Source organism: Typha latifolia, chromosome 8 (genome assembly GCF_019914945.1).
Source record: "Typha latifolia isolate L0001 chromosome 8, TyphaL0001v2, whole genome shotgun sequence".
Classification (NCBI taxonomy): Eukaryota; Viridiplantae; Streptophyta; class Magnoliopsida; order Poales; family Typhaceae; genus Typha; species Typha latifolia.
In genome coordinates this window covers 4015512-4036566 of record NC_133093.1, presented here as the reverse complement: position 1 = coordinate 4036566, position 21055 = coordinate 4015512, and the positions used below count along the sequence as shown (strand labels likewise).

The 21055-nt window shown below is 42.3% G+C and overlaps 2 protein-coding genes across 2 annotated transcripts; one reads left to right on the top strand and one right to left on the bottom strand.

Moving 5' to 3' along the window:
• The first annotated feature begins 13362 nt into the window (after positions 1-13362).
• On the top strand, positions 13363-15444 carry LOC140793937 (RPM1-interacting protein 4-like). The gene is made up of 4 exons (XM_073145720.1): positions 13363-13540; positions 14313-14618; positions 14932-15126; positions 15225-15444. The coding sequence occupies exons 1-4, from the start codon at positions 13535-13537 to the stop codon at positions 15252-15254; spliced, it is 537 nt and encodes a 178-aa protein (XP_073001821.1). The 5' UTR covers positions 13363-13534; the 3' UTR covers positions 15255-15444.
• Positions 15445-15727: 283 nt separating this feature from the next.
• Positions 15728-20674, bottom strand: LOC140793272 (uncharacterized membrane protein At1g16860-like). The gene is made up of 4 exons (XM_073144653.1): positions 19800-20674; positions 18416-18571; positions 17890-18098; positions 15728-16207 (listed from the first exon to the last, which is right to left on the bottom strand). Exons 1-4 carry the CDS (start codon positions 20382-20384, stop codon positions 16015-16017), a joined length of 1143 nt encoding a protein of 380 aa, XP_073000754.1. The 5' UTR covers positions 20385-20674; the 3' UTR covers positions 15728-16014.
• Between the last annotated feature and the right edge of the window lie 381 nt (positions 20675-21055).

Here is a 21055-nt window from a genome sequence, read left to right as displayed (position 1 = left end):
AGTCAAGCATTAGATAGCCCGGTTGATGGTAGTGCTAAAGATGTTCCACGGCATGTGGAGTTTGTGGTAGATTCAAGTCCACCACAAGATACACCTTCAGAAGGGGCAAATGAAGAAGATTCAAATTTGCAATAGGATGATAGTATGGAACTAGAAATTGGTGGTCAAGACTCCACAGCAGTTAGAAGGCCAAGAAGAGAAATCAGAAGGCCGGCATGCTATTTTGACATGTTGGTCTATGCTCTTCCAGTGATTGATGAAGACTTTCCTACTACCTTCAAAGAAACCATGAAGAACACCGAAAGAGCAAATTGGAAAGGGGCAATGAATGATGAAATGAAGGCCCTTGAGAAAAATAAAACTTGAGATTTGTTGGAGCTCCCTAAAGGGAAGAAAATAATTGGGTGCAAGTGGATATATGCCAAGGATGATCCTCAATCAAAAGGCAGGGTCAGATTCAAGGCTAGATTGGTTGCAAAAGGGTATGCTCAAAGGAGGGAATTGACTATAATAAAGTATTTTCTCTGGTGGTGAAACACTCCTCCATTCGGATTTTGCTAGCCTTGGTAGCTCAGTTTGATCTTGAGCTTGCCCAGATGGATGTGAAGACCGCCTTCTTGCATGGTGATTTGGAGGAGGACATCTATATGACACAGCTGGAAGGGTTTAAAATCAGTGGGAAAGAGGATTTAGTTTGCAAATTGAAGAAATCTTTGTGAAGTAGTCTCCTAGGCAGTGGTATAAGTGGTTTAACCAGTTTATATGGAGGCATAAGTACAAGCGAAGCCACTATGATCATTGTGTGTACTTTAGGAAGCTTCAAGATGGATCCTTTATCTATTTGCTCTTATATGTTGATAATATGTTGATAGCATCTAAGAGCAAGGTGGAGATTGATAAATTGAAGCTCCAATTGAATAAGGAGTTTGAAATGAAGGATCTAGGAGAAGCAAGGAAGATACTTGACATGGAGATTAGAAGAGATAGAAAATTAGGGATAGTATGCTTAATTTAGGAGCAGTATTTGAAGAAAGTATTATAATGGTTTAGGGTTGATAGCAAAACAAAATCAATAAGTACACCATTGGCACCTCATTTCAGGCTCAATGCAACTATGTCACCCAGTTCAGATGCTAAGAGAGAGTCTATGTCCAAGGTACCATATGCAAGTGTAATTGGAAGCCTAATATATGCAATGGTGTGCACTAGGCCAGATATTTCATAAGCCATTAACATTGTTAGTATGCATGCTCCAGGAAAAGGGCATTGGTAGGCTGTGAAATGGATTCTGAGATATATCTATGGTACTGTGGGAGTTGGACTAAAATTTATAAAAGATAATAGACTTGGTCTACATCTTAGTAGATATGTGGATTCGGACTATGCAGGTGATTTAGATAAGCGTAGATCTACTACGAGATATGTTTTCACACTTGCTAGAGGGCCGGTGAGTTAGAAGTCTACCTTACAGTCGACTATTACTTTATCTACATCTGAGGCAGAGTATACGGCAATGATAGAGGTTATAAAGGAGGCTATTTGGTTGCTGGGTCTGACGGATGACTTGGGTGTATACCAAGAGAAGGTGGAGGTACACTGTGATAGCCAAAGTGCAATTTGTTAGGCTAAGAATCAAGTTCATGATACGATTCAGACTTCACCGACGTCGTCTCGAGCATGGATTCACTTTAGGAGTGTTTTTGCTTCATGTTTTAGTGTTTAATTTCCATTAAAATAAGTTTTCTGTAAGTCGCGTTCGAACGCGGGTGGAGTAAGTTCGAACGCGGTTTGTGAACGGGGTTGTGAACGTGGTGAAGAGAATGTACTGTGCGTTCGAACGTGGTGCATTCGAACGCACTATGAACGCTTGCATCGCGTTCGCAAATACCGACAGGCGCGTTCGATCACGCGTTCGAACGCCTGCATCGCGTTCGCAAATCTAGAAGAGCTAATTCAAGTGCGTTCGAACGCGGTCGGGCGAGTTCGAACGCGGTCGGCTAAAATTGTGTTTTAGGGTTAATGTGAGTTGTTGGTTAGCCTATAAAAGGATGTGGTAGGCAACCAAATTGATTATTGATTATTGAGATTGAGTTTTGCCTTGCCTCCTTCGTCTTCTTCGCTCCCGTTCTCTCAATCCCCGGCGACGCCACTTCTAACCTCCCTCGTCCGGCTAATTACCCTAGTCCCTTAGGGGTGGCCCTCTTCTCCCCCTTCGTCCAATCTATCCAACACTTGCCCTAATCCTTCCATCAACCACAACCGTTCCACCATCACTTTTCACCGGTGCCACCACATTAACGCCGGTCCACCACCATCTACCATTTCCTACGATCACGTGCCTCCATCCACGGATCCAAAACAGATCACCTGACCTTCGTCCACTAAACAGACGATATCTCGAGATCCCTAACTCCGATTTGCCTGAAACTTGATTTGTTGGAAAGCTCTTTTACGAGGATACAACATATCAAAATCTCACGTAGATCCGACGACAGAATATTTTGGGATCTAATTTCAAAGTTCTGTGCTAGATCGTATCAAGCTGGTATCAGAGCCTTAGCCCCAAAGAGAAGATCGTATCAAGCTGGTATCAGAGCCACCTTTCCTCAGACAAGCGCTTCCAATGACGACAACCAGATCCATGGCTGCATGGCGAGATGATGAAGAAGAGATTCTCCCAATAGAGGAGGGAGAAACGATTGCAAGGACTTCCACCCGTGGAACCGCCCGATCTAATCAGAATACGGAAGAACCTAGCATTCAAGCCATGTTGGGGTCTATTTCAGAGCAATTGGCCATCAACAACCAGATGATGATGGAGATGATGCGGGAACTACGGGCGAACGGGAAAGCACCATCGACCCCACGACGCGAGTCCACCCCCTTGAACCCACCGCCACCGGTTCAGCCTTTGCAACCACAAGAGCCGCTGCTACCACCACCCTATGGGCAGAAACAAGCAAGGATGGTTACACCAGGTCCAGTTGCAGGTGAACCCATCCGACGGGTGAACCACTATGGAGACCGCCTTGGAGATCAAGATCCGTGGGCGGGTCAATACGATCCGGAACCACAACTAGTTAATCAAAACCGAAGGAGGGATCATCAACCCTTCATGGTGCATCCTCCCCGGTTAGACAAGGACATGATCCGAACGAGACAATGGCATCCGTGGGCAAGTCGTGCGTCTCGAATTCCCCAAGTTCAAAGGTGGCGACCCGATCGATTGGTTGTATAGGGCGGAGCAATTCTTTGCATACCAAGGAACGGCGAAAGAGTACAAGGTGACGCTTGCGAGCTTCCACCTTGAGGATGCGGCGCTTCATTGGTTTCGAGCAGCCAATGCCACTGAGGCTATCGAAACTTGGGCTGAATTTTGCGCCGATATCACACGGCGATTTGGAGCATCGGGATATGAAGACTTTGATGCTCTCCTCTCAAAGACGGTGCAAAAGACCACGGTTGGGTCATACCAAGAAGAATTTGAGAGGATTAGTAGCCGATGTCATCCACCATGGACGGATCAGCAACTTCGCAGCACCTTCATCTCCGGGTTGCGAGGTGACATACAAGCCGATGTGAGGGCTTTAAGGCCTAGAACTTTAAAGGAGGCCTTCGAAGATGCGGTGCTGATGGAAGACAAACATAGGGCCATGAAGATACACTTGAAACAGAGTTGGATGAGCCAAGGAAGCCGCAATCAAGCTCAACCAAACATAGCGGCGGGAAATACTATCGGAGTTCCAAGGGTTGCTGCTACAGTGGTACCTCCTCGAGCACCCTTGAAGCCATCCCAAGATGTGAAGTATGCACCTAGAGGTCCGGGACGAGCACTCACACCAGCCCAAGTAGAAGAAAGAAGAGCCAAGGGCCTATGCTTCCGTTGTGATGAAAAGTTTGTACCCGGGCATCGCTGCGCTAAACCGATGGGATCGGTGATGCTAATCGATGGATTGGAGGAAGCGGAGGACGAGTTTGCAGCTGAAGGTGCAGATGTGGCTGGACAGCAAGGAGAAGAAACTGAGGAGCAACCCGTGGAGGACATGATAGCCGAAATCTCCCTCCACGCCTATTTGGGGACAGATGCGCCAAAAACCTTGCGGGTAAACGGGGTAGTCAAGAAAACCACAGTGAGAATCTTGATTGACACCGGGTCCACCCACAACTTCATTGACAAGAGGCTCCTTAGGAAGATTGGGCTCGAGTCGGAACCCATGGAAGGGTTCGATGTGACAATCGGAGATGGCACCACATTGCAAGCAGATTTTATTTGTGGAGGTGTGGAATTGAAGGTGCAAGGCCAAACTTTCACATTGGATCTTTATCCGTTGGCCTTGCAAGGTGCCGATATTGTTTTAGGGACCCAATGGCTTCGAAGCTTGGGGCCCGTGACATTTGATTTTACAAGCCTCACATTGATGTTTTGGAGAAATGACAAGAGAGTGCTGCTAGATGGAAGCCAACCGTTGCTTGAACTTCCAAATGAAGGGGTCGCAAGGGAGCTCGCTTCTTTCTCGGCGCCCACCTTTCCTTTCTTCTCAGATCTGCGGAGAGCTAGTGCAGAGGATAGTGAGCTGGTCCAACTCATGGAGGAGTTGAGAGAGAACCCCTCAAGCCATCCCGAGCACGAGGAGCGCGATGGGTTAGTACTAGAGTGCGGGCGAATCAAGGTACCCCGGAACGAAGAGCTACGGAGACTATTGATGGCACATTTCCATGATACTCCTATAGCAGGGCATGAAGGGGTATTACGTACCTACAAGCGGCTGGCCCAAAACTATACATGGAGAGCGATGAAGACGGACGTGAAGAAGTATGTGCGTGAATGTCAAATCTGCCAACGAGTCAAATCGGAGGCACTCAAGCCTAGTGGGCTGCTACAACCACTACCTATACCAGAGCGTATTTGGGAGGATATCTCCATGGACTTCATCGAGGGGCTGCCGGAGGTTCGGGGACAATCGGTGGTGTTTGTTGTGGTGGATAGACTGAGCAAATATGCTCATTTCATAACATTGTCTTACCCGTTTTCAGCAAAAAGGGTTGCTGAAATTTTTGTTCAGGAAGTGGCACGCTTGCATGGGATGCCTAGGACGATCGTGTCAGACCGAGATCGCATCTTCATCAGTGAGTTTTGGTCCGAGTTCTTCAGATTGCAAGGGACTCAAATCAACCTGAGTTCAGCTTATCACCCCGAGACAGATGGCCAAACCGAGGTGGTGAATCGTGGACTGGAGCAATACTTGCGATGCTTTGTGGCGGAACGACCAAAGGATTGGGTCAAATTCCTTCCATGGGCTGAGTGGTCATACAATACGGCTCATCACTCTAGCATCGGCATGACCCCCTTTGAGGCGGTTTATGGGCGCACTCCCCCTATCTTGCGTGCCTATGATAGACTCGCGGCGGCGGATAGGACCGAGCTTGACTTGGAGCTTGCTGATCGAGATGAAACATTGAGACTGCTCAAGACTCACCTAGCCACAGCCCAAAACCGCATGAAGCAAACTCATGACAAAGGCCGACGTGAGTGAGAATTTGAGGTGAATCAATTGGTGTTCGTTCAAGCTCAACCGTATCGACAATCCACATTGAGACCAATTTTGAACCAAAAGTTGGGTTACAAGTACTACGGTCCGTACCGAGTGCTACAACGAATTGGTCCAGTAGCTTACCGGTTGGACCTACCTGAAGGAACCAGGATACATCCGGTCTTCCATGTATCAGCATTGAAGGCCTAGATCGGGCCTAACCATATAGTGGGTTCGGCCTTACCCGAACTAATGGAGGAGGATGGCCCCACTGATCCAATCCGAGTATTAGGCCGCAGGAGAAGACGCCATGGGACCAGATTAGAGACTGAAGTGCTAATTGAGTGGCTGGGCAAATCTACTGACGAGTCTACCTGGGAGCTAGAGTCAGATATCATGGATCGCTTTCCGAACTTCAAACCTTGAGGACAAGGTTGCGGAAGCATGGTGGATTGATACGATTCGGACTTCACCGACGTCGTCTCGAGCATGGATTCACTTTAGGAGTGTTTTTGCTTCATGTTTTAGTGTTTAATTTCCATTAAAATAAGTTTTCTATAAGTCGCGTTCGAACGCGGGTGGAGTAAGTTCGAACGCGGTTTGTGAACGGGGTTGTGAACGTGGTGAAGAGAATGTACTGTGCGTTCGAACGTGGTGCGTTCGAACGCACTGTGAACGCTTGCATCGCGTTCACAAATACCGACAGGCGCGTTCGAACGCCTGCATCGCGTTCGCAAATCCAGAAGAGCTAATTCAGTGCGTTCGAACGCGGTCGGGCGAGTTCGAACGCGGTCGGCTAAAATTGTGTTTTAGGGTTAATGTGAGTTGTTGGTTAGCCTATAAAAGGATGTGTAGGGCAACCAAGATTATTATTGATTATTGAGATTGAGTTTTGCCTTGCCTCCTTCGTCTTCTTCGCTCCCGTTCTCTCAATCCCCGGCGACGCCGCTTCTAACCTCCCTCGTCCGGCTAATCACCCTAGTCCCTTAGGGGTGGCCCTCTTCTCCCCTTTCGTCCAATCTATCCAACACTTACCCTAATCCTTCCATCAACCACAACCGTTCCACCATCACTTTTCACCGGTGCCACCACATTAACGCCGGTCCACCACCATCCACTATTACCTAGGATCACGTGCCTCCATCCACGGATCCAAAACAGATCACCTGACCTTCGTCCACTAAATGGACTATATCTCGAGATCCCCAACTCCGATTTGCCTGAAACTTGATTTGTTGGAAATCTCTTTTACGAGGCTAAAACATATCAAAATCTCACGTCGATCCGACGACAGAATATTTTGAGATCTAATTTCAAAGTTCCGTGCCAGATCGTATCAAGCTGGAATCAGAGCCTTAGCCCCAAAGAGAAGATCGTATCAGTTCATCACACAAGGACAAAGCACATTGATGTTCGTTTCCATTCTGTGAGAGAAATTTTGGAAGAAAATGATATTTCACTTTGCAAGATTGGAACTACTGATAATCTGACTGATATGTTGACAAAAGTAGTGACCAAAATCAAATTCCAACATTGCTTGGATTTGATCAATGTCACTCACTATTTACCAAGTTTGGTTTGGCATCTTAGGATGCAAATTTGTAGGCAGAGGATCTTTTGGAGGATTAAGTCACTTTGGGATGGTGGAGAGTGATTTACTGAATTTTTGAGTTCTTCGCCAAGGTGGAGAATTGTTAAAAATTGACTCAAATTCAGTTTCAGCCAATTTTCAGCATGTATCAACATTTTTGTACCAGCGCATTTGAACGGGCCCTAAGGGTGTTCGATGCGGGTTCTAGACAAGGAGCAGTCTTTGATGCAGGCGTTCGAACGGCCCAACTGCGTTTGAAAACGAGACAACCCGAGAGCAGACTTTTCTGCAGACTTTCGAACGGCCCAGCTGCGTTCGAACGCGAGCCAACCCAAGAGCAAACTTTTCTACAGACGTTTGAACGGCCTAGCCGTGCTCGAACGCAGACCAACCCTAGAGCAGTTGTTTCTGCAAGCGTTTGAATGGTTCCTCTTGCGTTCGAATGCCCCTTTGGTTCTGCTGTATTGATATTGGGTGCGTTCTAACACGCCCCCGAGGGGGTTCGAACACGACGCTGAAAACCCCAAATCTAACCTGCCTATAAATACTAAAGTGTGTTTTTAGGGCTTGGTTGTTGGAAAAATATTTATGAGGGTTGACCCACCATTGTATTGAGAGTGATTAGAGTTGTTAAACTCTTTGTAAGTGAGGGATTTGCATAGTAAAGAAAATTGCTCCGTCCATGGACGTAGGCACATCGCCGAACCATGTAAATCTTGTCTCTCTCTCTCTCTCTATTGTCTCCATTGTTTCAATTGTTGGTGATTGCTTGCATTAGGGTGTTTAATCCATGATTAAAACTTGGTTAGTGCTATTCTATCACCATTAACATCACTTTGGAGTTTTTCTCAAGCATTGGATTGGTTTTCTTTCTCTATTCCCATTTGTGGTATTTGGGGGTGAAGGTCTTGCTTCTGCTTTCTTCACCCATTTGGATATTTGCACAACAGTGTTTTGTCCAACCATTCTTGAACTAGGAAACTTTCCATTCAAAAATTTGCACACATATGGACTTGGCCGAAATCCAAGATTTAGGGATGACATAATTTAATTTTGGATAAGAACTTCCTAGAACGAGCCCAATTGAGCGCCTTGTTGCATGACTTCTGAGAGGGATTAGAGATGCCATTACTATTCATAAAGAGGTTAATTTTGTTCCAAAGAGCAGTGTTGTTGTGATTGTCCCTATGAGGGTCCCTATAAATTTTGCCCATAATCCAACCTTTGTCTCTAGAACAGTCCTTAACTAGCACGAAAATGAAGGGGTTACACACGTCCAAAATCTAAAGACAAATGTGAGTGTCCCAAAGAAGCCAAAGCCCATAGAGTTGATCACAAAATTATTCTTATGGTTCTCTTATCCTTGACGACTCCAAATTTAGTTTTGAAGAGGAAGGTTATCAAAGAACCGAGGATATGGAGGATGGAGTTTAGGTTTCAGACTATCGAGGAGCCTTCACACTCTCGACAGTTCCAAGCTAAAATCTACATTGCTTGCTGCACGATGATACATGGTTCGCTGCATTCAAAAATATTGGACTTAATCTAAAGTAATGGGGGCAGTGAGAGCAACACCATTTGAAGCCAACTAGAAGGGGAAGAGGAGAGGAGCTAAAGTTTGTTGTCTTTTTAGTGGTGGGAAGGAGAGATTGGGAAAGTCTTTTCTCTTGATTGGTGACTTTGAGGCTAGAGAGTGGGCAATATTTCTATTGGGTTGGAAGGGAAGCTTTAGGGTTTTTTGGGAGAAAGTAGTGCATAGATATGAGCCTAGATTTGCATAGGTAGAAGGAGATAATGATGAAATTGTAGTTGACGAGGAGATATTTGCTGAGTTGTCAAGGGATGATAAGATGGGAGGAAAGTTGGGTTCTTTGATTGGGTAAACTTCACCTCGAGAGTCACATCATTGAGATCTATGTCACCTATCAAGACAGGTATGTCTACAAAACTCATTGTCTCTAAGATGTTGGCTAAGGTGGAAGAGCATGGCTTGCTATTGTATGTTAAAAATTGGCTCAAATTTAGTTTCAGCAAAAAATTCAGCATGTACTAGCATTTTTGTGCCGTGCGTTCGAACGAGCCCTAGGGGCATTCGAACACGGGCTCCAAATAGAGAGCAGTCTGTGATGCAGACGTTCGAACAGCCCAGCCGCATTCAAACACAAGCCAACCCGAGAGCAGTTGTTTCTGCAAGCATTCAAACGAGGCTTTGGCGTTTGAACGGTATTTTGCATTTGCACTGGGCACGTTCGGATGTGCCCTGCGGGCATTCAAACGCGCACACAGGCGTTTGAATACCCCTTTGGTTCTACTGCTTTGATAATGGGCGCGTTCGAACGCGTCCCTGAGGGCATTCAAACGCGACGTGAAATTTGATGGCACCAATAATTTTGGAATGTGGCAATATGAAGTGATAGACGTCTTGTTCCAACAAGAGTTGGACATCACCTTGGAGGAGAAGCCCGAAGATATATCCGAGAGGGATTGGGAGAAAATGAACCGGCAAGCTTGCAGCTCCATTCGGCTTTGTCTAGCAAAGGATCTAAAGTACTTTGTGATGAAGGAGATCTCGGCGAAGAGCTTGTGGAAGAAATTGGAGGACAAGTTTATGACTAAGAGCATTGAGAATAGGCTCTATTTGAAGAAGAAATTTTTTTGATTTCAGTTCAAGGTTGGAATGCCTATGGCCGAGCATTTGAATGCCTTCAACAAGTTACTTGCGGATTTGCAAAATTTGAATGTGAAAATTTTGGATGAAGAAAAGCCTTGGCATTATTGAATTTGTTGTTCAAGGTATATGATCATTTGACTACTACCTTACTGTTTGGAAAAGAATCTATTCGTTATGAGGATATTGCAAATGCATTGATCAATAATGAATATCGCAAGATGGATAAGCAGGTTCATACAGACTCTCCATCTAAAGCATTGATAGTGGGTGGTATATTGAAAACTAGAAAGTTTAGCAAGCGGGGTGGATCATCCAGTAGAGACATTCCTGCTAGAGATGAATGTTCATATTGTCGCAACAAAGGTCATTGGAAAAAAGATTGTACGGTTTTGAATGGCAAGGATCAGTAGAAGGGAAAGGCAAATGTGGCCGATCTTGTAGATGAGTTTGATGATTTGGATCTGGATATTGCACTTAGCAGTTCATTTGTACCATGTCATACAAATGAGTGGATTTTAGATTCGGGTTGCACTTATCATATGTGTTCTAATTGAGATTGGTTTTGCACTTTTGAAGAACTGAGCAATGGCATGGTTTTTATGAGTAATGATAATACATGTAAAATTGAAGGAATTAGCACAGTTCGTTTGCAGTTGCATGATGATTCAATAAGAGATTGATGGGGGTACGATATGTCCCTCATTTGAAGAAGAATCCCATCTCATTGAGCGCATTGGAATCCAAAGGCTCCACAATCACAATGAAAGATAGAATTTTGAAAATTGCATTGGGAATTTTCATTGGTGGAGACAGTTGTTTGGCATCTTTGAAGTCTCATCATATTTGTTTGCATTTGGGTTTTGGAGTGGTGCACTCATTTTGCAATGGTGAAGACCATTTGGAGTTTATTTTAGATTTGTTTGCAGAAATCGTTTGGATTTGGCGTCTTTTGATGCAAATTTGTAGGCAGTGCAATTTTGGGATTTGTAGTCACTTTGCAGTGGTGGAGAGTGATTTAGTAAAGTTGTGAATTTGTTGCCAAGGTGGAGAATTGTTAAAAATTGGCTCAAATTCAGTTTCAACAAAAAATTTAAGTATCAGTATTTCTATGCCGCGCGTTTGAACGGGCCCTAGGGGCGTTCGAACGCGGGCTCCAGATAGAGAGCAGTCTGTGATGTAGGCGTTCGAACGGCCCAGCCGCGTTTGAACGCGAGCCAACCTGAGAGCAGCTGTTTCTGCAGGCGTTCGAATAGGGCTTTGGCATTCAAATGTCAGTCTGCATTTGCATTGGGCACATTCGAACGCGCCCCACGGGCGTTCGAACGCCCCTTTGGTTCTACTGCTTTGATAATGGGCGTGTTCGAACGCATCCCCGAGGGCATTCGAACACAATGTGAAAATCCCGAATGTGAACCAGCCCTATAAATAGAAATATTGGGTTTTAAGGTTTTGTGTGGGTATTTTGCAAGAAAAAAAAGCTTGTAGGGGAGAGCCATCATTGTTTAGAGAGAGATTAGAGTTGTAAACTATTTGTATTCGAATATTTGTATAGTGGATTGAAGATTACTCTGCCCGTGGACGTACGTAAATCGTGTCTCTCCCTCTTTTCTCTTTATGGTTTGTATCTATTTGGTGTCCATATTTGTGATTACCTTGGCTATTTAAAGTTCTCTACAAATAGCATCTTATATTTGGAGTTCTTACATTGATATTGATATTAGTTTTGCTAATATTTAGTTTGCTACAAATTATTGCTATTCTATTTGGATTTGTTTGAGGGTGAGGGTTTTGCTTCCGCTTCCATTTGAGTATTTTGCACAACATTGTATAGTTTAGAAATGTTACTTTCTTGATTGGGACCATCGCCGCTTTGGAAAGTCTCAAAACACTATTCAGCAGATAATGGAGGCCTCTTAGGTCAACAATGGGGCTAGGAGTAGTAGGGACGTCATGCATGAGTTTGGAGAACAACATGGCACCTCTCGTCCCAAGCGACACATAGGCAGCAGCTAGAGAGAAGGCGATAGATGCTACTGTTGAAAGATTTGGACTGGTGGTCACTAGTGTTGCCTCTCCTTGACTGGCCAGTGGGTGCCAATTCATTGTTGGAGGCAAATTCTAAAACAAGTTGGGTTGAATTTCATCACTACAGGAGAATCGATTTAAAGAATATGACGCTGCATTTAGGTTGTCATTTTTGGGCTTGAAGAGCTCTAGCCACTTCGCAACTGGACAGGGCATTCACTCTTGACCTTTGCCTACATAGAACTTCTAACATATAGGCAAAAGATTCATGCCCCACCAAGCACAAAAGAAGCAATAGCGAGGAAGACACTCATATTGAACATGGATGACATGGTTTGAACCGGTAGGGAGGGTAACTAATAGAGCACCTGTAAGAGGTTTGGATCTGTCTATCAGGACCCTAGAACGGATGAACCTAGATCAGTTCTAAGGCATCGATAGCACTAGAGTCCACTGGATCACCTATTCGCTTGCCCAAGGCTTGGGACATCTTAAAGAACATGAGCTCGAGCGGCAGCCCAGGAATGCACCTAAAATTCAGACTGGTTGAAGCTCTATTGCTCCGGGGGAAGGTTTGGCTTGGAAGAAGCTAACAGAAATAGTTTCCTATTGAAGGATCAAGGTGCTCCGTACCATACCTTCCACTTATCATAATCCAGCTCAAAAGAAAGAAGAAAAGTGTTCTTCCCAGCTTCTAAGAACTTCAAAGCTCCTTCCAAGTACCAAGCTTTGGAGAGGAACTTTTTATAAGACCAGTGGAGTTGAAAGATTTGCTTATGAGAAGCTTGCCTACAAGACACGGGGAGGGTTTTTGACTGGGGATGTTCAAATTGTTAGCAAGGGGGATTATCTCTCCATGCAATTCTGGGAGAGGAGCGCAGAAAACTGACCGATAAGAGCTTAGTTGAGAAGTGGTCGTGGAGTTCCTTCCCTTGACTTAATGGTTATAAATTCAATTCAAACTCGTGTGGGTAAAGCAGTTCATACGAGGGAGCTGGTAGGCATTCCTGTGAAGAGACTGTCAATTTCAGTTTCCTAGTCAACGTTTAGAAGGTTTGCAAAGGCTCATCAAAAGCATATAATTAATGAACTTATTTTTTAAGGGCCTTTTATATTACATCTCTATAGTATGTCTGCATAAATTATTTTCCGTAAATCATCATTCATGGATTCATTTTTAGTAAATTACTAGATAAGCCCGCAAAGTTAATGCTAAATGTACTGAAGCACAAAGGAGTCAATTAAATGAATATCAAAGATAAATCAATAGAGATAAAAGGATAAAATTAATGCAGTACGTGAAGATCTACTTTGTAAGCAAAACTAATTCCTTCGGGACTCTTTCTATCTTTCCAAATCAAATTTCGTCATTTTGGGATAAAATTGGGATACTGATTCCATACTTTGTGAGAGGTAGATAAAATTAACAAGGCATTGACCAAAAGCATGAGGCCATGAACAAGTCATAAGAAGAAAAATGGAACGTGTCAACTGCGTGTGGGAGGCGACCTTCTATAAAATACGTACGAAACCACATCGATTCCCTCTCTGTGTGCAAATTAGGTTTCTTCTTTATATTCTCTTCAGCATTGTCAAACAGGATCATTTCTTGGGTCTTCTCTCTTTTTTACATAGAATTCTTTGGATTTCTCTCTTATTTTGCACAAGAAGAAAGAAGAAGAAGAAGAAGAAGAAGTCCTATCCTTCTCAATCACCATGGCTGTGAGTATAAATTCCTCTATTTTTCTTCTTATTTGCAAGCCTTTTTTGAAAGCATTCTAGATTTAAACTTGTTCCGGTTTGATTTGCTTTTGTTCTTGAATTTGTGCTCTGTAAAATCTAATGCCTCCTCATCATTGGGTGAATAATCTTCTTTTATTAATCAAAGATTTATGAACTTAGATGTTTCAGTTTATACATAAGAACTGAAAATTCTCTATTGCACCTTCTGTTTAGATAAATTATTAGAAAACCGCCCTAAATCAAAACATCAACTTTCGTTTGTATCACTTTACCCCTATTGTCTAAATTAATACAAAAATATTAGATGTTCATGACCATGTATATGATGATAGAAAGATGCAAAATAAGAAAGAAATAGAGCGTAATTATAAGAAGTTTTGTTTTTTGGTTTTTGTTCTTTATTTTATCCTGATAACTCAACATATATGCCTACATAACCTAGTGCTTTTATTTTTAATTGGAAGCTATTGTTGTGTTTTAGTGGCAATTATTAATTGAACTAACTTATCATTCGTGGCAACCACTCTTTCACGTCCAACCAACTAATACATTGGAATTCAAGTTGAAGGAACCAACAAGATATTGCAAAGATTTGACCATGATAAGATTTGGATTCTTATTTGACCACCTTTAGCACTTATGAGTTTGCATTGGAAGCATAGAGAAATGAAGAGGGAGTGAATGATTTGCAAGATAATTCTATTTTATGATCATGTATTGATTTAATTTATGCATCAATTATGTTCTACAGCAACGCGGAAGTGTGCCAAAATTTGGCAACTGGACTAATAACGATGTTGGATATACCGCGTACTTTGAGAAAGCTCGTGGTCGTGGAGACGGAGGTCCTGCACGGAAGATGACAAACCCTAATGATCCAGAGGACAATCCAAATATGAATTTTCCTGCAGTTCAAAAGCCTACAAGAGCAAGCATGGATGCAAGGGGTGATACTAAGAACTCAGCAAGGCCTCCCTCTTACAATCAAAAGCCAATTAGACATCCAGGGGAAAGTGGCTACGGTTCCTCATCGTCAAGACCACCACACCCAAATGCTGTACGTAGGGACGAATCATTTAAATTTGGAAAAATTTATATGTATACATCATAACGCATGGGTATTTATCATTTGGAGCGCGAATTCTGTGCTAGCCGGGCCATGCATTTCTATCCAAATTCGGCCATCCTATCGCTTTATCAATATTTGTCATATAGATGAGTTTAGATAACTTTGACGAAGAGTAATTTAGATATTTTAGTTTATATTTTGAAAGTAACGTAATATTCTTTGTTCCTTCAAAAGTTTAGGGTCAAACGATAAATATTTATGTTGTAATTTATAACATGCCCTTGTAATGCATTTGATGCAGCCTCATAACAGAGTGACAGCAGTGCCAAAATTTGGTGTGTGGAATGAGGGAAATGCTGCGCCGGCTGAAGGATTTACAGTCACATTCAATCAAATTAAGAACGAGAGGACCAAAGGACCAAACTTGGCTATCATTCCTAGTGAGCCAGTTGGAACCCAACCAATGATGAGAAAGAAGACTTCCTTCATGAGAAAGGTGATCGATTTAGTTTAGTGCTTTAAATCTACAAGTTCTCTATAAGAAACTAGTTTTCTAAATCTTGCTACCATTGTTCTCCATGACTTCTGTTTCAGATATTTTGGTTCCTCTATCCAAGAGCCTGAGTGATCCTCAACTGAAGGCTTGTACTTCCCAGGCCATGCTGCTGGAGCTTCTCCCTAGTCTTCTTTCCTCACTAGATTTCATTTGTTTACTCCAGATCCTGTTTGTTGAGTGAAATTTCTATTTATTGATTGGATGTTTGTTTGAAACAATTTAAATGAGGATTAATATACTTGCTTGTGCGTTTTAGCATGTAGTTTCTAATTTCTCTCCCAAAATCAAAGAATAAAGTTATCACAAGATTCAGCTGTTCTTTGACAACGTCTGGTGGATTTCTAAGGATTTTCCACACAATGTCACTGGAGACTTTTAAAATATAATAATTGCCACAACATTTCTTTAAAAATATTTACCTTACTCTTGGAGATGCAAAAGGTGTGAAAGAATGCCTGCATCTCCTTTCTCTTTTGTTAGTACAGGCAGTTTCCAATTCTAAACTCTAATATTAGTACAACCATCCAATTTTAAAACATGATAATAAGAAAGATGAAAAGTTCCATTCTTCTTATCCTCCACAACTAGAGTTTCAGGCATTAATACTCCCTCAACTCCTTCCTACAGTTCCTTTTGGACCTACTATTTACAAACTTGTAGAATCTGTACTAAAGATTGCCACCAGTTTACCTCCAAAGATTTACACAAATTTATTATAAACAAACCTATCAATTAAGTCAGCGCCATTATCGCTCATCCTCCAGGTCCATTAGAACAGCAACCACAATGCCCCTCGTAAGGCTGGAGGATGAAAGAGAGGACAGTAAATTACACAACGTATACTACCTCATCTGGCGTCTCATTTCCTATTAGGATGAGGCCCTCGATGAGCACAGGGAACAAGCATCTCTTCCACTGGCAACCAGTTGTGACCAAACCAGAAGGGGGATCAATCATGTTATCTAATTGATGCCTTTTGAGGATACCGATCACACTTGCGGTGTCCCCCTCCTTAACAAACCTGTAATGTGGCACGGAGGAGAATATTAGAAGGCAAGGTTATCATATATATTAAAACATAAAAACTTGTCAAACATTTATTACATGCCCACGGCTGTTAAATATGATCATTGCTAGCTAGTTCAGACTTGTGAAAAGAGAACATCCACTAATTGATGAAGAAATGAGTTACAATTTACCAAGCAAAGGATTAAATTTCATGTAATCGGTTACCTTATAAGTAGCACAAAAATAAAGGTCTGATGTAGTACTTGACATTATTAAAATATCAAAAAGGCACCACTTTTTTTTCGTCTCATTGTAGATGCATAGAATGGGTTCATTTACCAAGAGTATTTAAAGAGCATTCACCTAAAAAGTCATGGAAAATTGGTAATAGATAAGAAAAGGAGACCATAATATTTGAGAAAACTAACTGAACATTGCAGTAGGTTCTGATAAGAAGCAAGAATAGAGGACCAACTACATGTTTCATTTGGAAATGCAAAGTTTCATTCAGATTTGTTAGGTTTTTAGTGTTGGCAATTGTGTACAAAAAATTCTGAGTATTTTTATACATGTACATGAGCATTTATACAAGTCTAAAAAAGTATTTGGTTTGAAAAATTACAAGATTAAAAAAGAGAAAAGATTTCAAGTTCACAGCACGTTCGCATAGATAGTAACTAGTGTTTTCAAGCGCGTTCGAATGCGAACGCTAGCATTCGCACAGACAGATAGCAGGTTCATAAGTGCGTTCGAATACGAGTGTAGGCGCTCGCACAGACAGAGGGTAGCGTTCATAAGCGCGTTCGCACAGACAATAAGTGCTATTTCTGCGAACGTTCGAACGCAGTCATGGGTCGTTCGAATGCACCCTGCTACGTTCACTACACATTCACACATCCAGAGGAGTGTTCTTGGCCGTTCGAACGCAACCTGTGAAAATCAAGCCGCTGCGTTCAAATGCACTTGGGCCCGTTCGAACACACCTGAGATCAAGTCAGGCCGTTCAAATGCACCCAAGTCGCGTTCGAACGCACCTACGAAGTTTGCAATATTTGGACTTTCGTGAGTTTGGATAAGACTTGGATTTGCCTCTATCTTGAAGATCATATATAAGTATTGTGATGCCCTAACTCTAAAGAAGTTGGTAAAGCAATTTGAAGAACTTTTGAGGCTACATCGTTTCTTCAACCAACAAGGTCCTACTCTTCTACAAGACTTAATCTTTCGTCTTAAAGGCTATCTAGACGAAAGATCAATCTAGAGGGCTACTGAGGTTGGATATCAATCACGAGAAATGATGAATCGTGGGTTTTAGCGATCAAGACTAAGAGGAACAAAGTCGTTAGGATCGACGGGTTGTTTTGTGAGTCAATCTTATAACTGTTATTCTTCTAGTGATTGGTTTTGATCCGAGTTGAGATTCGTGGTTTTTTTCCCGTTTGGGTTTTTCCACGTTAAAATCTTGGCGTCCATCTTTGCTTTTATTTTTGAATATTTCTTCCGCTTTTTACTTAAGCAAAAGAGTGATATTAATGCCTAGGGTTTAGATACATATGTGTGTCTAGGCGTTATTTCAAGATTATCCAAGAATTAATTACTTATGAATAGGCATAGTGGTTCAGTAAAGTACTAAAAGAAACAGTATTAGCAATCGTTTTCGCACTTACTCATTACTAATAGGGATTTAGGTCTTACCCTTCTTTTAGGCGCATTATTCGATCGTCACTTGGAAGGTTATGATCTGCCAGCCAGGTCACAAAATTTGGAGATAATTCCCTTTTTTCCTTGCTTATATCTATTGTTTTGGACTTAACAAAGGAAGTAACTTTGGCACCATCTCCTGCTCTCACAAAGAACCTTATCCCAGAAGTGCGGTCAGAGATGTAGAAATTTGCCACATGCCTCTGGCAGAACAAGTAATGTAGAAAGTTAGATGAACAAACTGTACATGCACAATGTATCATTTTCAGCATTTTGTCATTATACACCAGTTAACAATATGGGATAACCAAATCTACAAAAGTATCCGCTTCAATTTTGTTCATCCCAGATAGACAAAGTTCCATTTATTACCCGCAATAAATTTTGCAGTATCAATTTTTTCAGGGACAAAAGAACCTCAAAAGATTCTAAAATGGAACTTCATAACAATATTTTTGATACATCAAATATTATCTAATTGAAAAAAAATGTTCACATAATCGAATCTAAAGAAACAAACCTCTGAATGTCTTAATCCCCACGTCAAGCGCCTATGATTGGGATTAGCTGGCAAATCACTCCATCCTCGGTATTCATATAATTCAGTGGATGTAAATATGCACCTGGAAAAATCCTGATAGGATGTTCTAAGAGGAAGATGTCCACAAGTGACTTGCTGAAAAGTGGCATGATGCACAGGAACTTCGTTAAAACATTGACAAGGTGATAGCTTCTTAAGACACTATACACTGATTCAGAACTGTAAAAATAAAAGTACTGAGCTAAAATGATCATTTATAAGTAATCAAATAGAAAGGGCTAAAGGTTTCATTGTTGTTTATGTTGTTGTTGTTGCCTAACAATACGATATTAGTTCTTACTCAGAAAGACATTATGGATAATCAACATTCAACTATATCCCTTCACAAAATGAAACAACATTTCTCTTGAACCTTTAAAAGGTATCGAGGTTTCAGAGAGTGAACATATAGATCTTTTCAAGTTATTGATTAGTATCAAATAACAAATTGTGCAATAAGTGGTGATTCGAGAGCAGAAGCAGGTAGCCCTGTCATAGATAATAGGGGATATGACACTATGTAATTTAAACCTTAGACTCCTATCAATGGAATTATTAAACCTGCAATAAAAGTTATACTCTCAAAATGTACTGCAATGTCCTAAGTTCATAATCTATAACTGCAATAAGGCAACATAAGACACTATAAGGGAAGGAAGAGAAATTGAAAGAACAGGATGAAATAGATTAAAGGCATTGTCTACTACTATCTACATGTGCTTATAGAGTTTAGAGAATATATCAAATAGAACTTATAGAAAAGGCAAAAGCAGAACAATAAGAAACACTAAACAAGCACATCATACCGAATTAGTATCAAAGGAAATCTTGTTATTATCCATATATGAATGTCTGACAATTACAAAAGACAAGCAACTCATAAAAATAACTTCCAATATAACACAAGAACATAATTAGAAAGTAAATCACTTGATGGACACAATATATGAAAAAGTGGTGGATAATAGTTAAGTCATAGTTACTATATTAACCCTCAATATGTAGGAAATTCTAGCCATCAATAACATCCTTGAGTCCTTGTGATTGATCTCAAAGTAATATTACAAATTAGGCCAATCAATTAGCACAATGCAACTACACCAGGAAACACGTGCGCAATGCACATATTTGAGGGTGTTTTCATGTGGAAAAGCAAGTGAACTAGGCCCACTGTGACTATAATTATCTTCGAAGAGCTGGCTTAATTATTCTATGTATACCTGTCACTTAGTAAAAATAGGAGCTATATTCAAACAAAAATAAGCATTTATTGGAGAAACAATAAATAAATAAATAAATAAATAAGATAAAATAAAAGACAAACCCCACTAATTTTGACAAGCTCTCCAACTGGTAGATTACTACGATCGAAACAAGTATCTGGGTAGCTTCTAAAGAACCTCTCCATTTCCATCTCTTTCCTCCACCAATTCCAAACCCCAATACCAAACCCAACTCCCACCACCACTGCAGCCACCATTAAAATCCCAATCTGCCGTAACACCACGAAGACGAACACCCCCACCCCTACCCCGGCCCCGACCATCACTGCCACCACCAAGTAACAATAAAGCGGAACCCCAAACGCGAACTCAGCGTCCTCTATACTCGTCGTCGACTTCTCCTTCCTCGCCGACTCTGACTCCGACTCGTGGACCGGGCCGACGAGGAGACCCGAGTGGCGGAGCTGAGAGAACGGCGACGGCCGGTGGAGGTGGCCGGAATGGGGCCGGGACGGGTGGCTGCGTGGGGAGGAGGAAGAGGAGGGAATTTCGAACATACGGCCGAGATCGCCGGACTTGGACACGTCGCCGCCGGTGTACGGCGCCGGAGCGGGAGAATAGTTCTTCTCCTTTGCCGGCCCCGGCGACGGGCCGGAGACGTAGAGCCCTCTCCCGAGCTGATGCATCGGTAAACCAAGAAAGCGAAGCAAAGGAATCGAGCTCGGCTCGTAGAGAGAGTAGAGAGTAGAAAAAGGAAGGAAGAGGAGTACGTTAATGGCAGCAAAAAAAATTATTTGTTCTTTTGCGTGTATACCCCACTAAATTTTTTATTTATGTAAGTATACTCCAAACACCCCTCGAAAGCATTAATATTTGCAATATATCCACTGCAAAATCTCTTATTTATATTATCTATGCAAATAATAATAATTTTGAGGGGTATATATACAAATATCACCTCTAGCGTAGATGCTTTAGGCCGAAGGAGATGGAAGGGCGGTGGGTTCTTCTCTACGAACCCCCACCCCGCCGGAGGCGGAGGCGCGGTCACAGCCCTCCATTCTACGGGAGGTGGAGTAATAATAGCTGTCAATTTGAGATGGAAGCAAAAGGAGGGAAACTAATTTACTCGGTGGCTTCGGATGGGAGGATTAAATCGGAGCCGTCGAAGTAGAGTGCGTCCCACGTGGCGGAAGACGGGGCGGTAGACGTGGAGTAATAGATACATGGGCCCGGTGGCTTGACGGCGACGAGACTTCGGTGGTGCGGCACTTGACGTGGAGTGATCCTGGCCGTATAAGCTGGGAGGAGATGGCGGGAGATCCGGAGTGGTATTGCCGACGGCGTGATGTCGACG

Excerpts from the sequence above, each read along its gene's own strand:
- LOC140793937 (XM_073145720.1), top strand. Across the intron at positions 14,619-14,931 it reads GACCACCACACCCAAATGCT|CCTCATAACAGAGTGACAGC; the intron begins GTACGTAGGGAC and ends CATTTGATGCAG. Across the intron at positions 15,127-15,224 it reads AGACTTCCTTCATGAGAAAG|ATATTTTGGTTCCTCTATCC; the intron begins GTGATCGATTTA and ends CTTCTGTTTCAG.
- LOC140793272 (XM_073144653.1), bottom strand. The coding sequence starts at position 20,384 with ATGCATCAGCTCGGGAGAGGGCTCTACGTCTCCGGCCCGTCGCCGGGG. Across the intron at positions 18,572-19,799 it reads AGCTTGTCAAAATTAGTGGG|CAAGTCACTTGTGGACATCT; the intron begins GTTTGTCTTTTA and ends GCCACTTTTCAG. Across the intron at positions 16,208-17,889 it reads ATAATGCGCCTAAAAGAAGG|GTTTGTTAAGGAGGGGGACA; the intron begins GTAAGACCTAAA and ends GCCACATTACAG.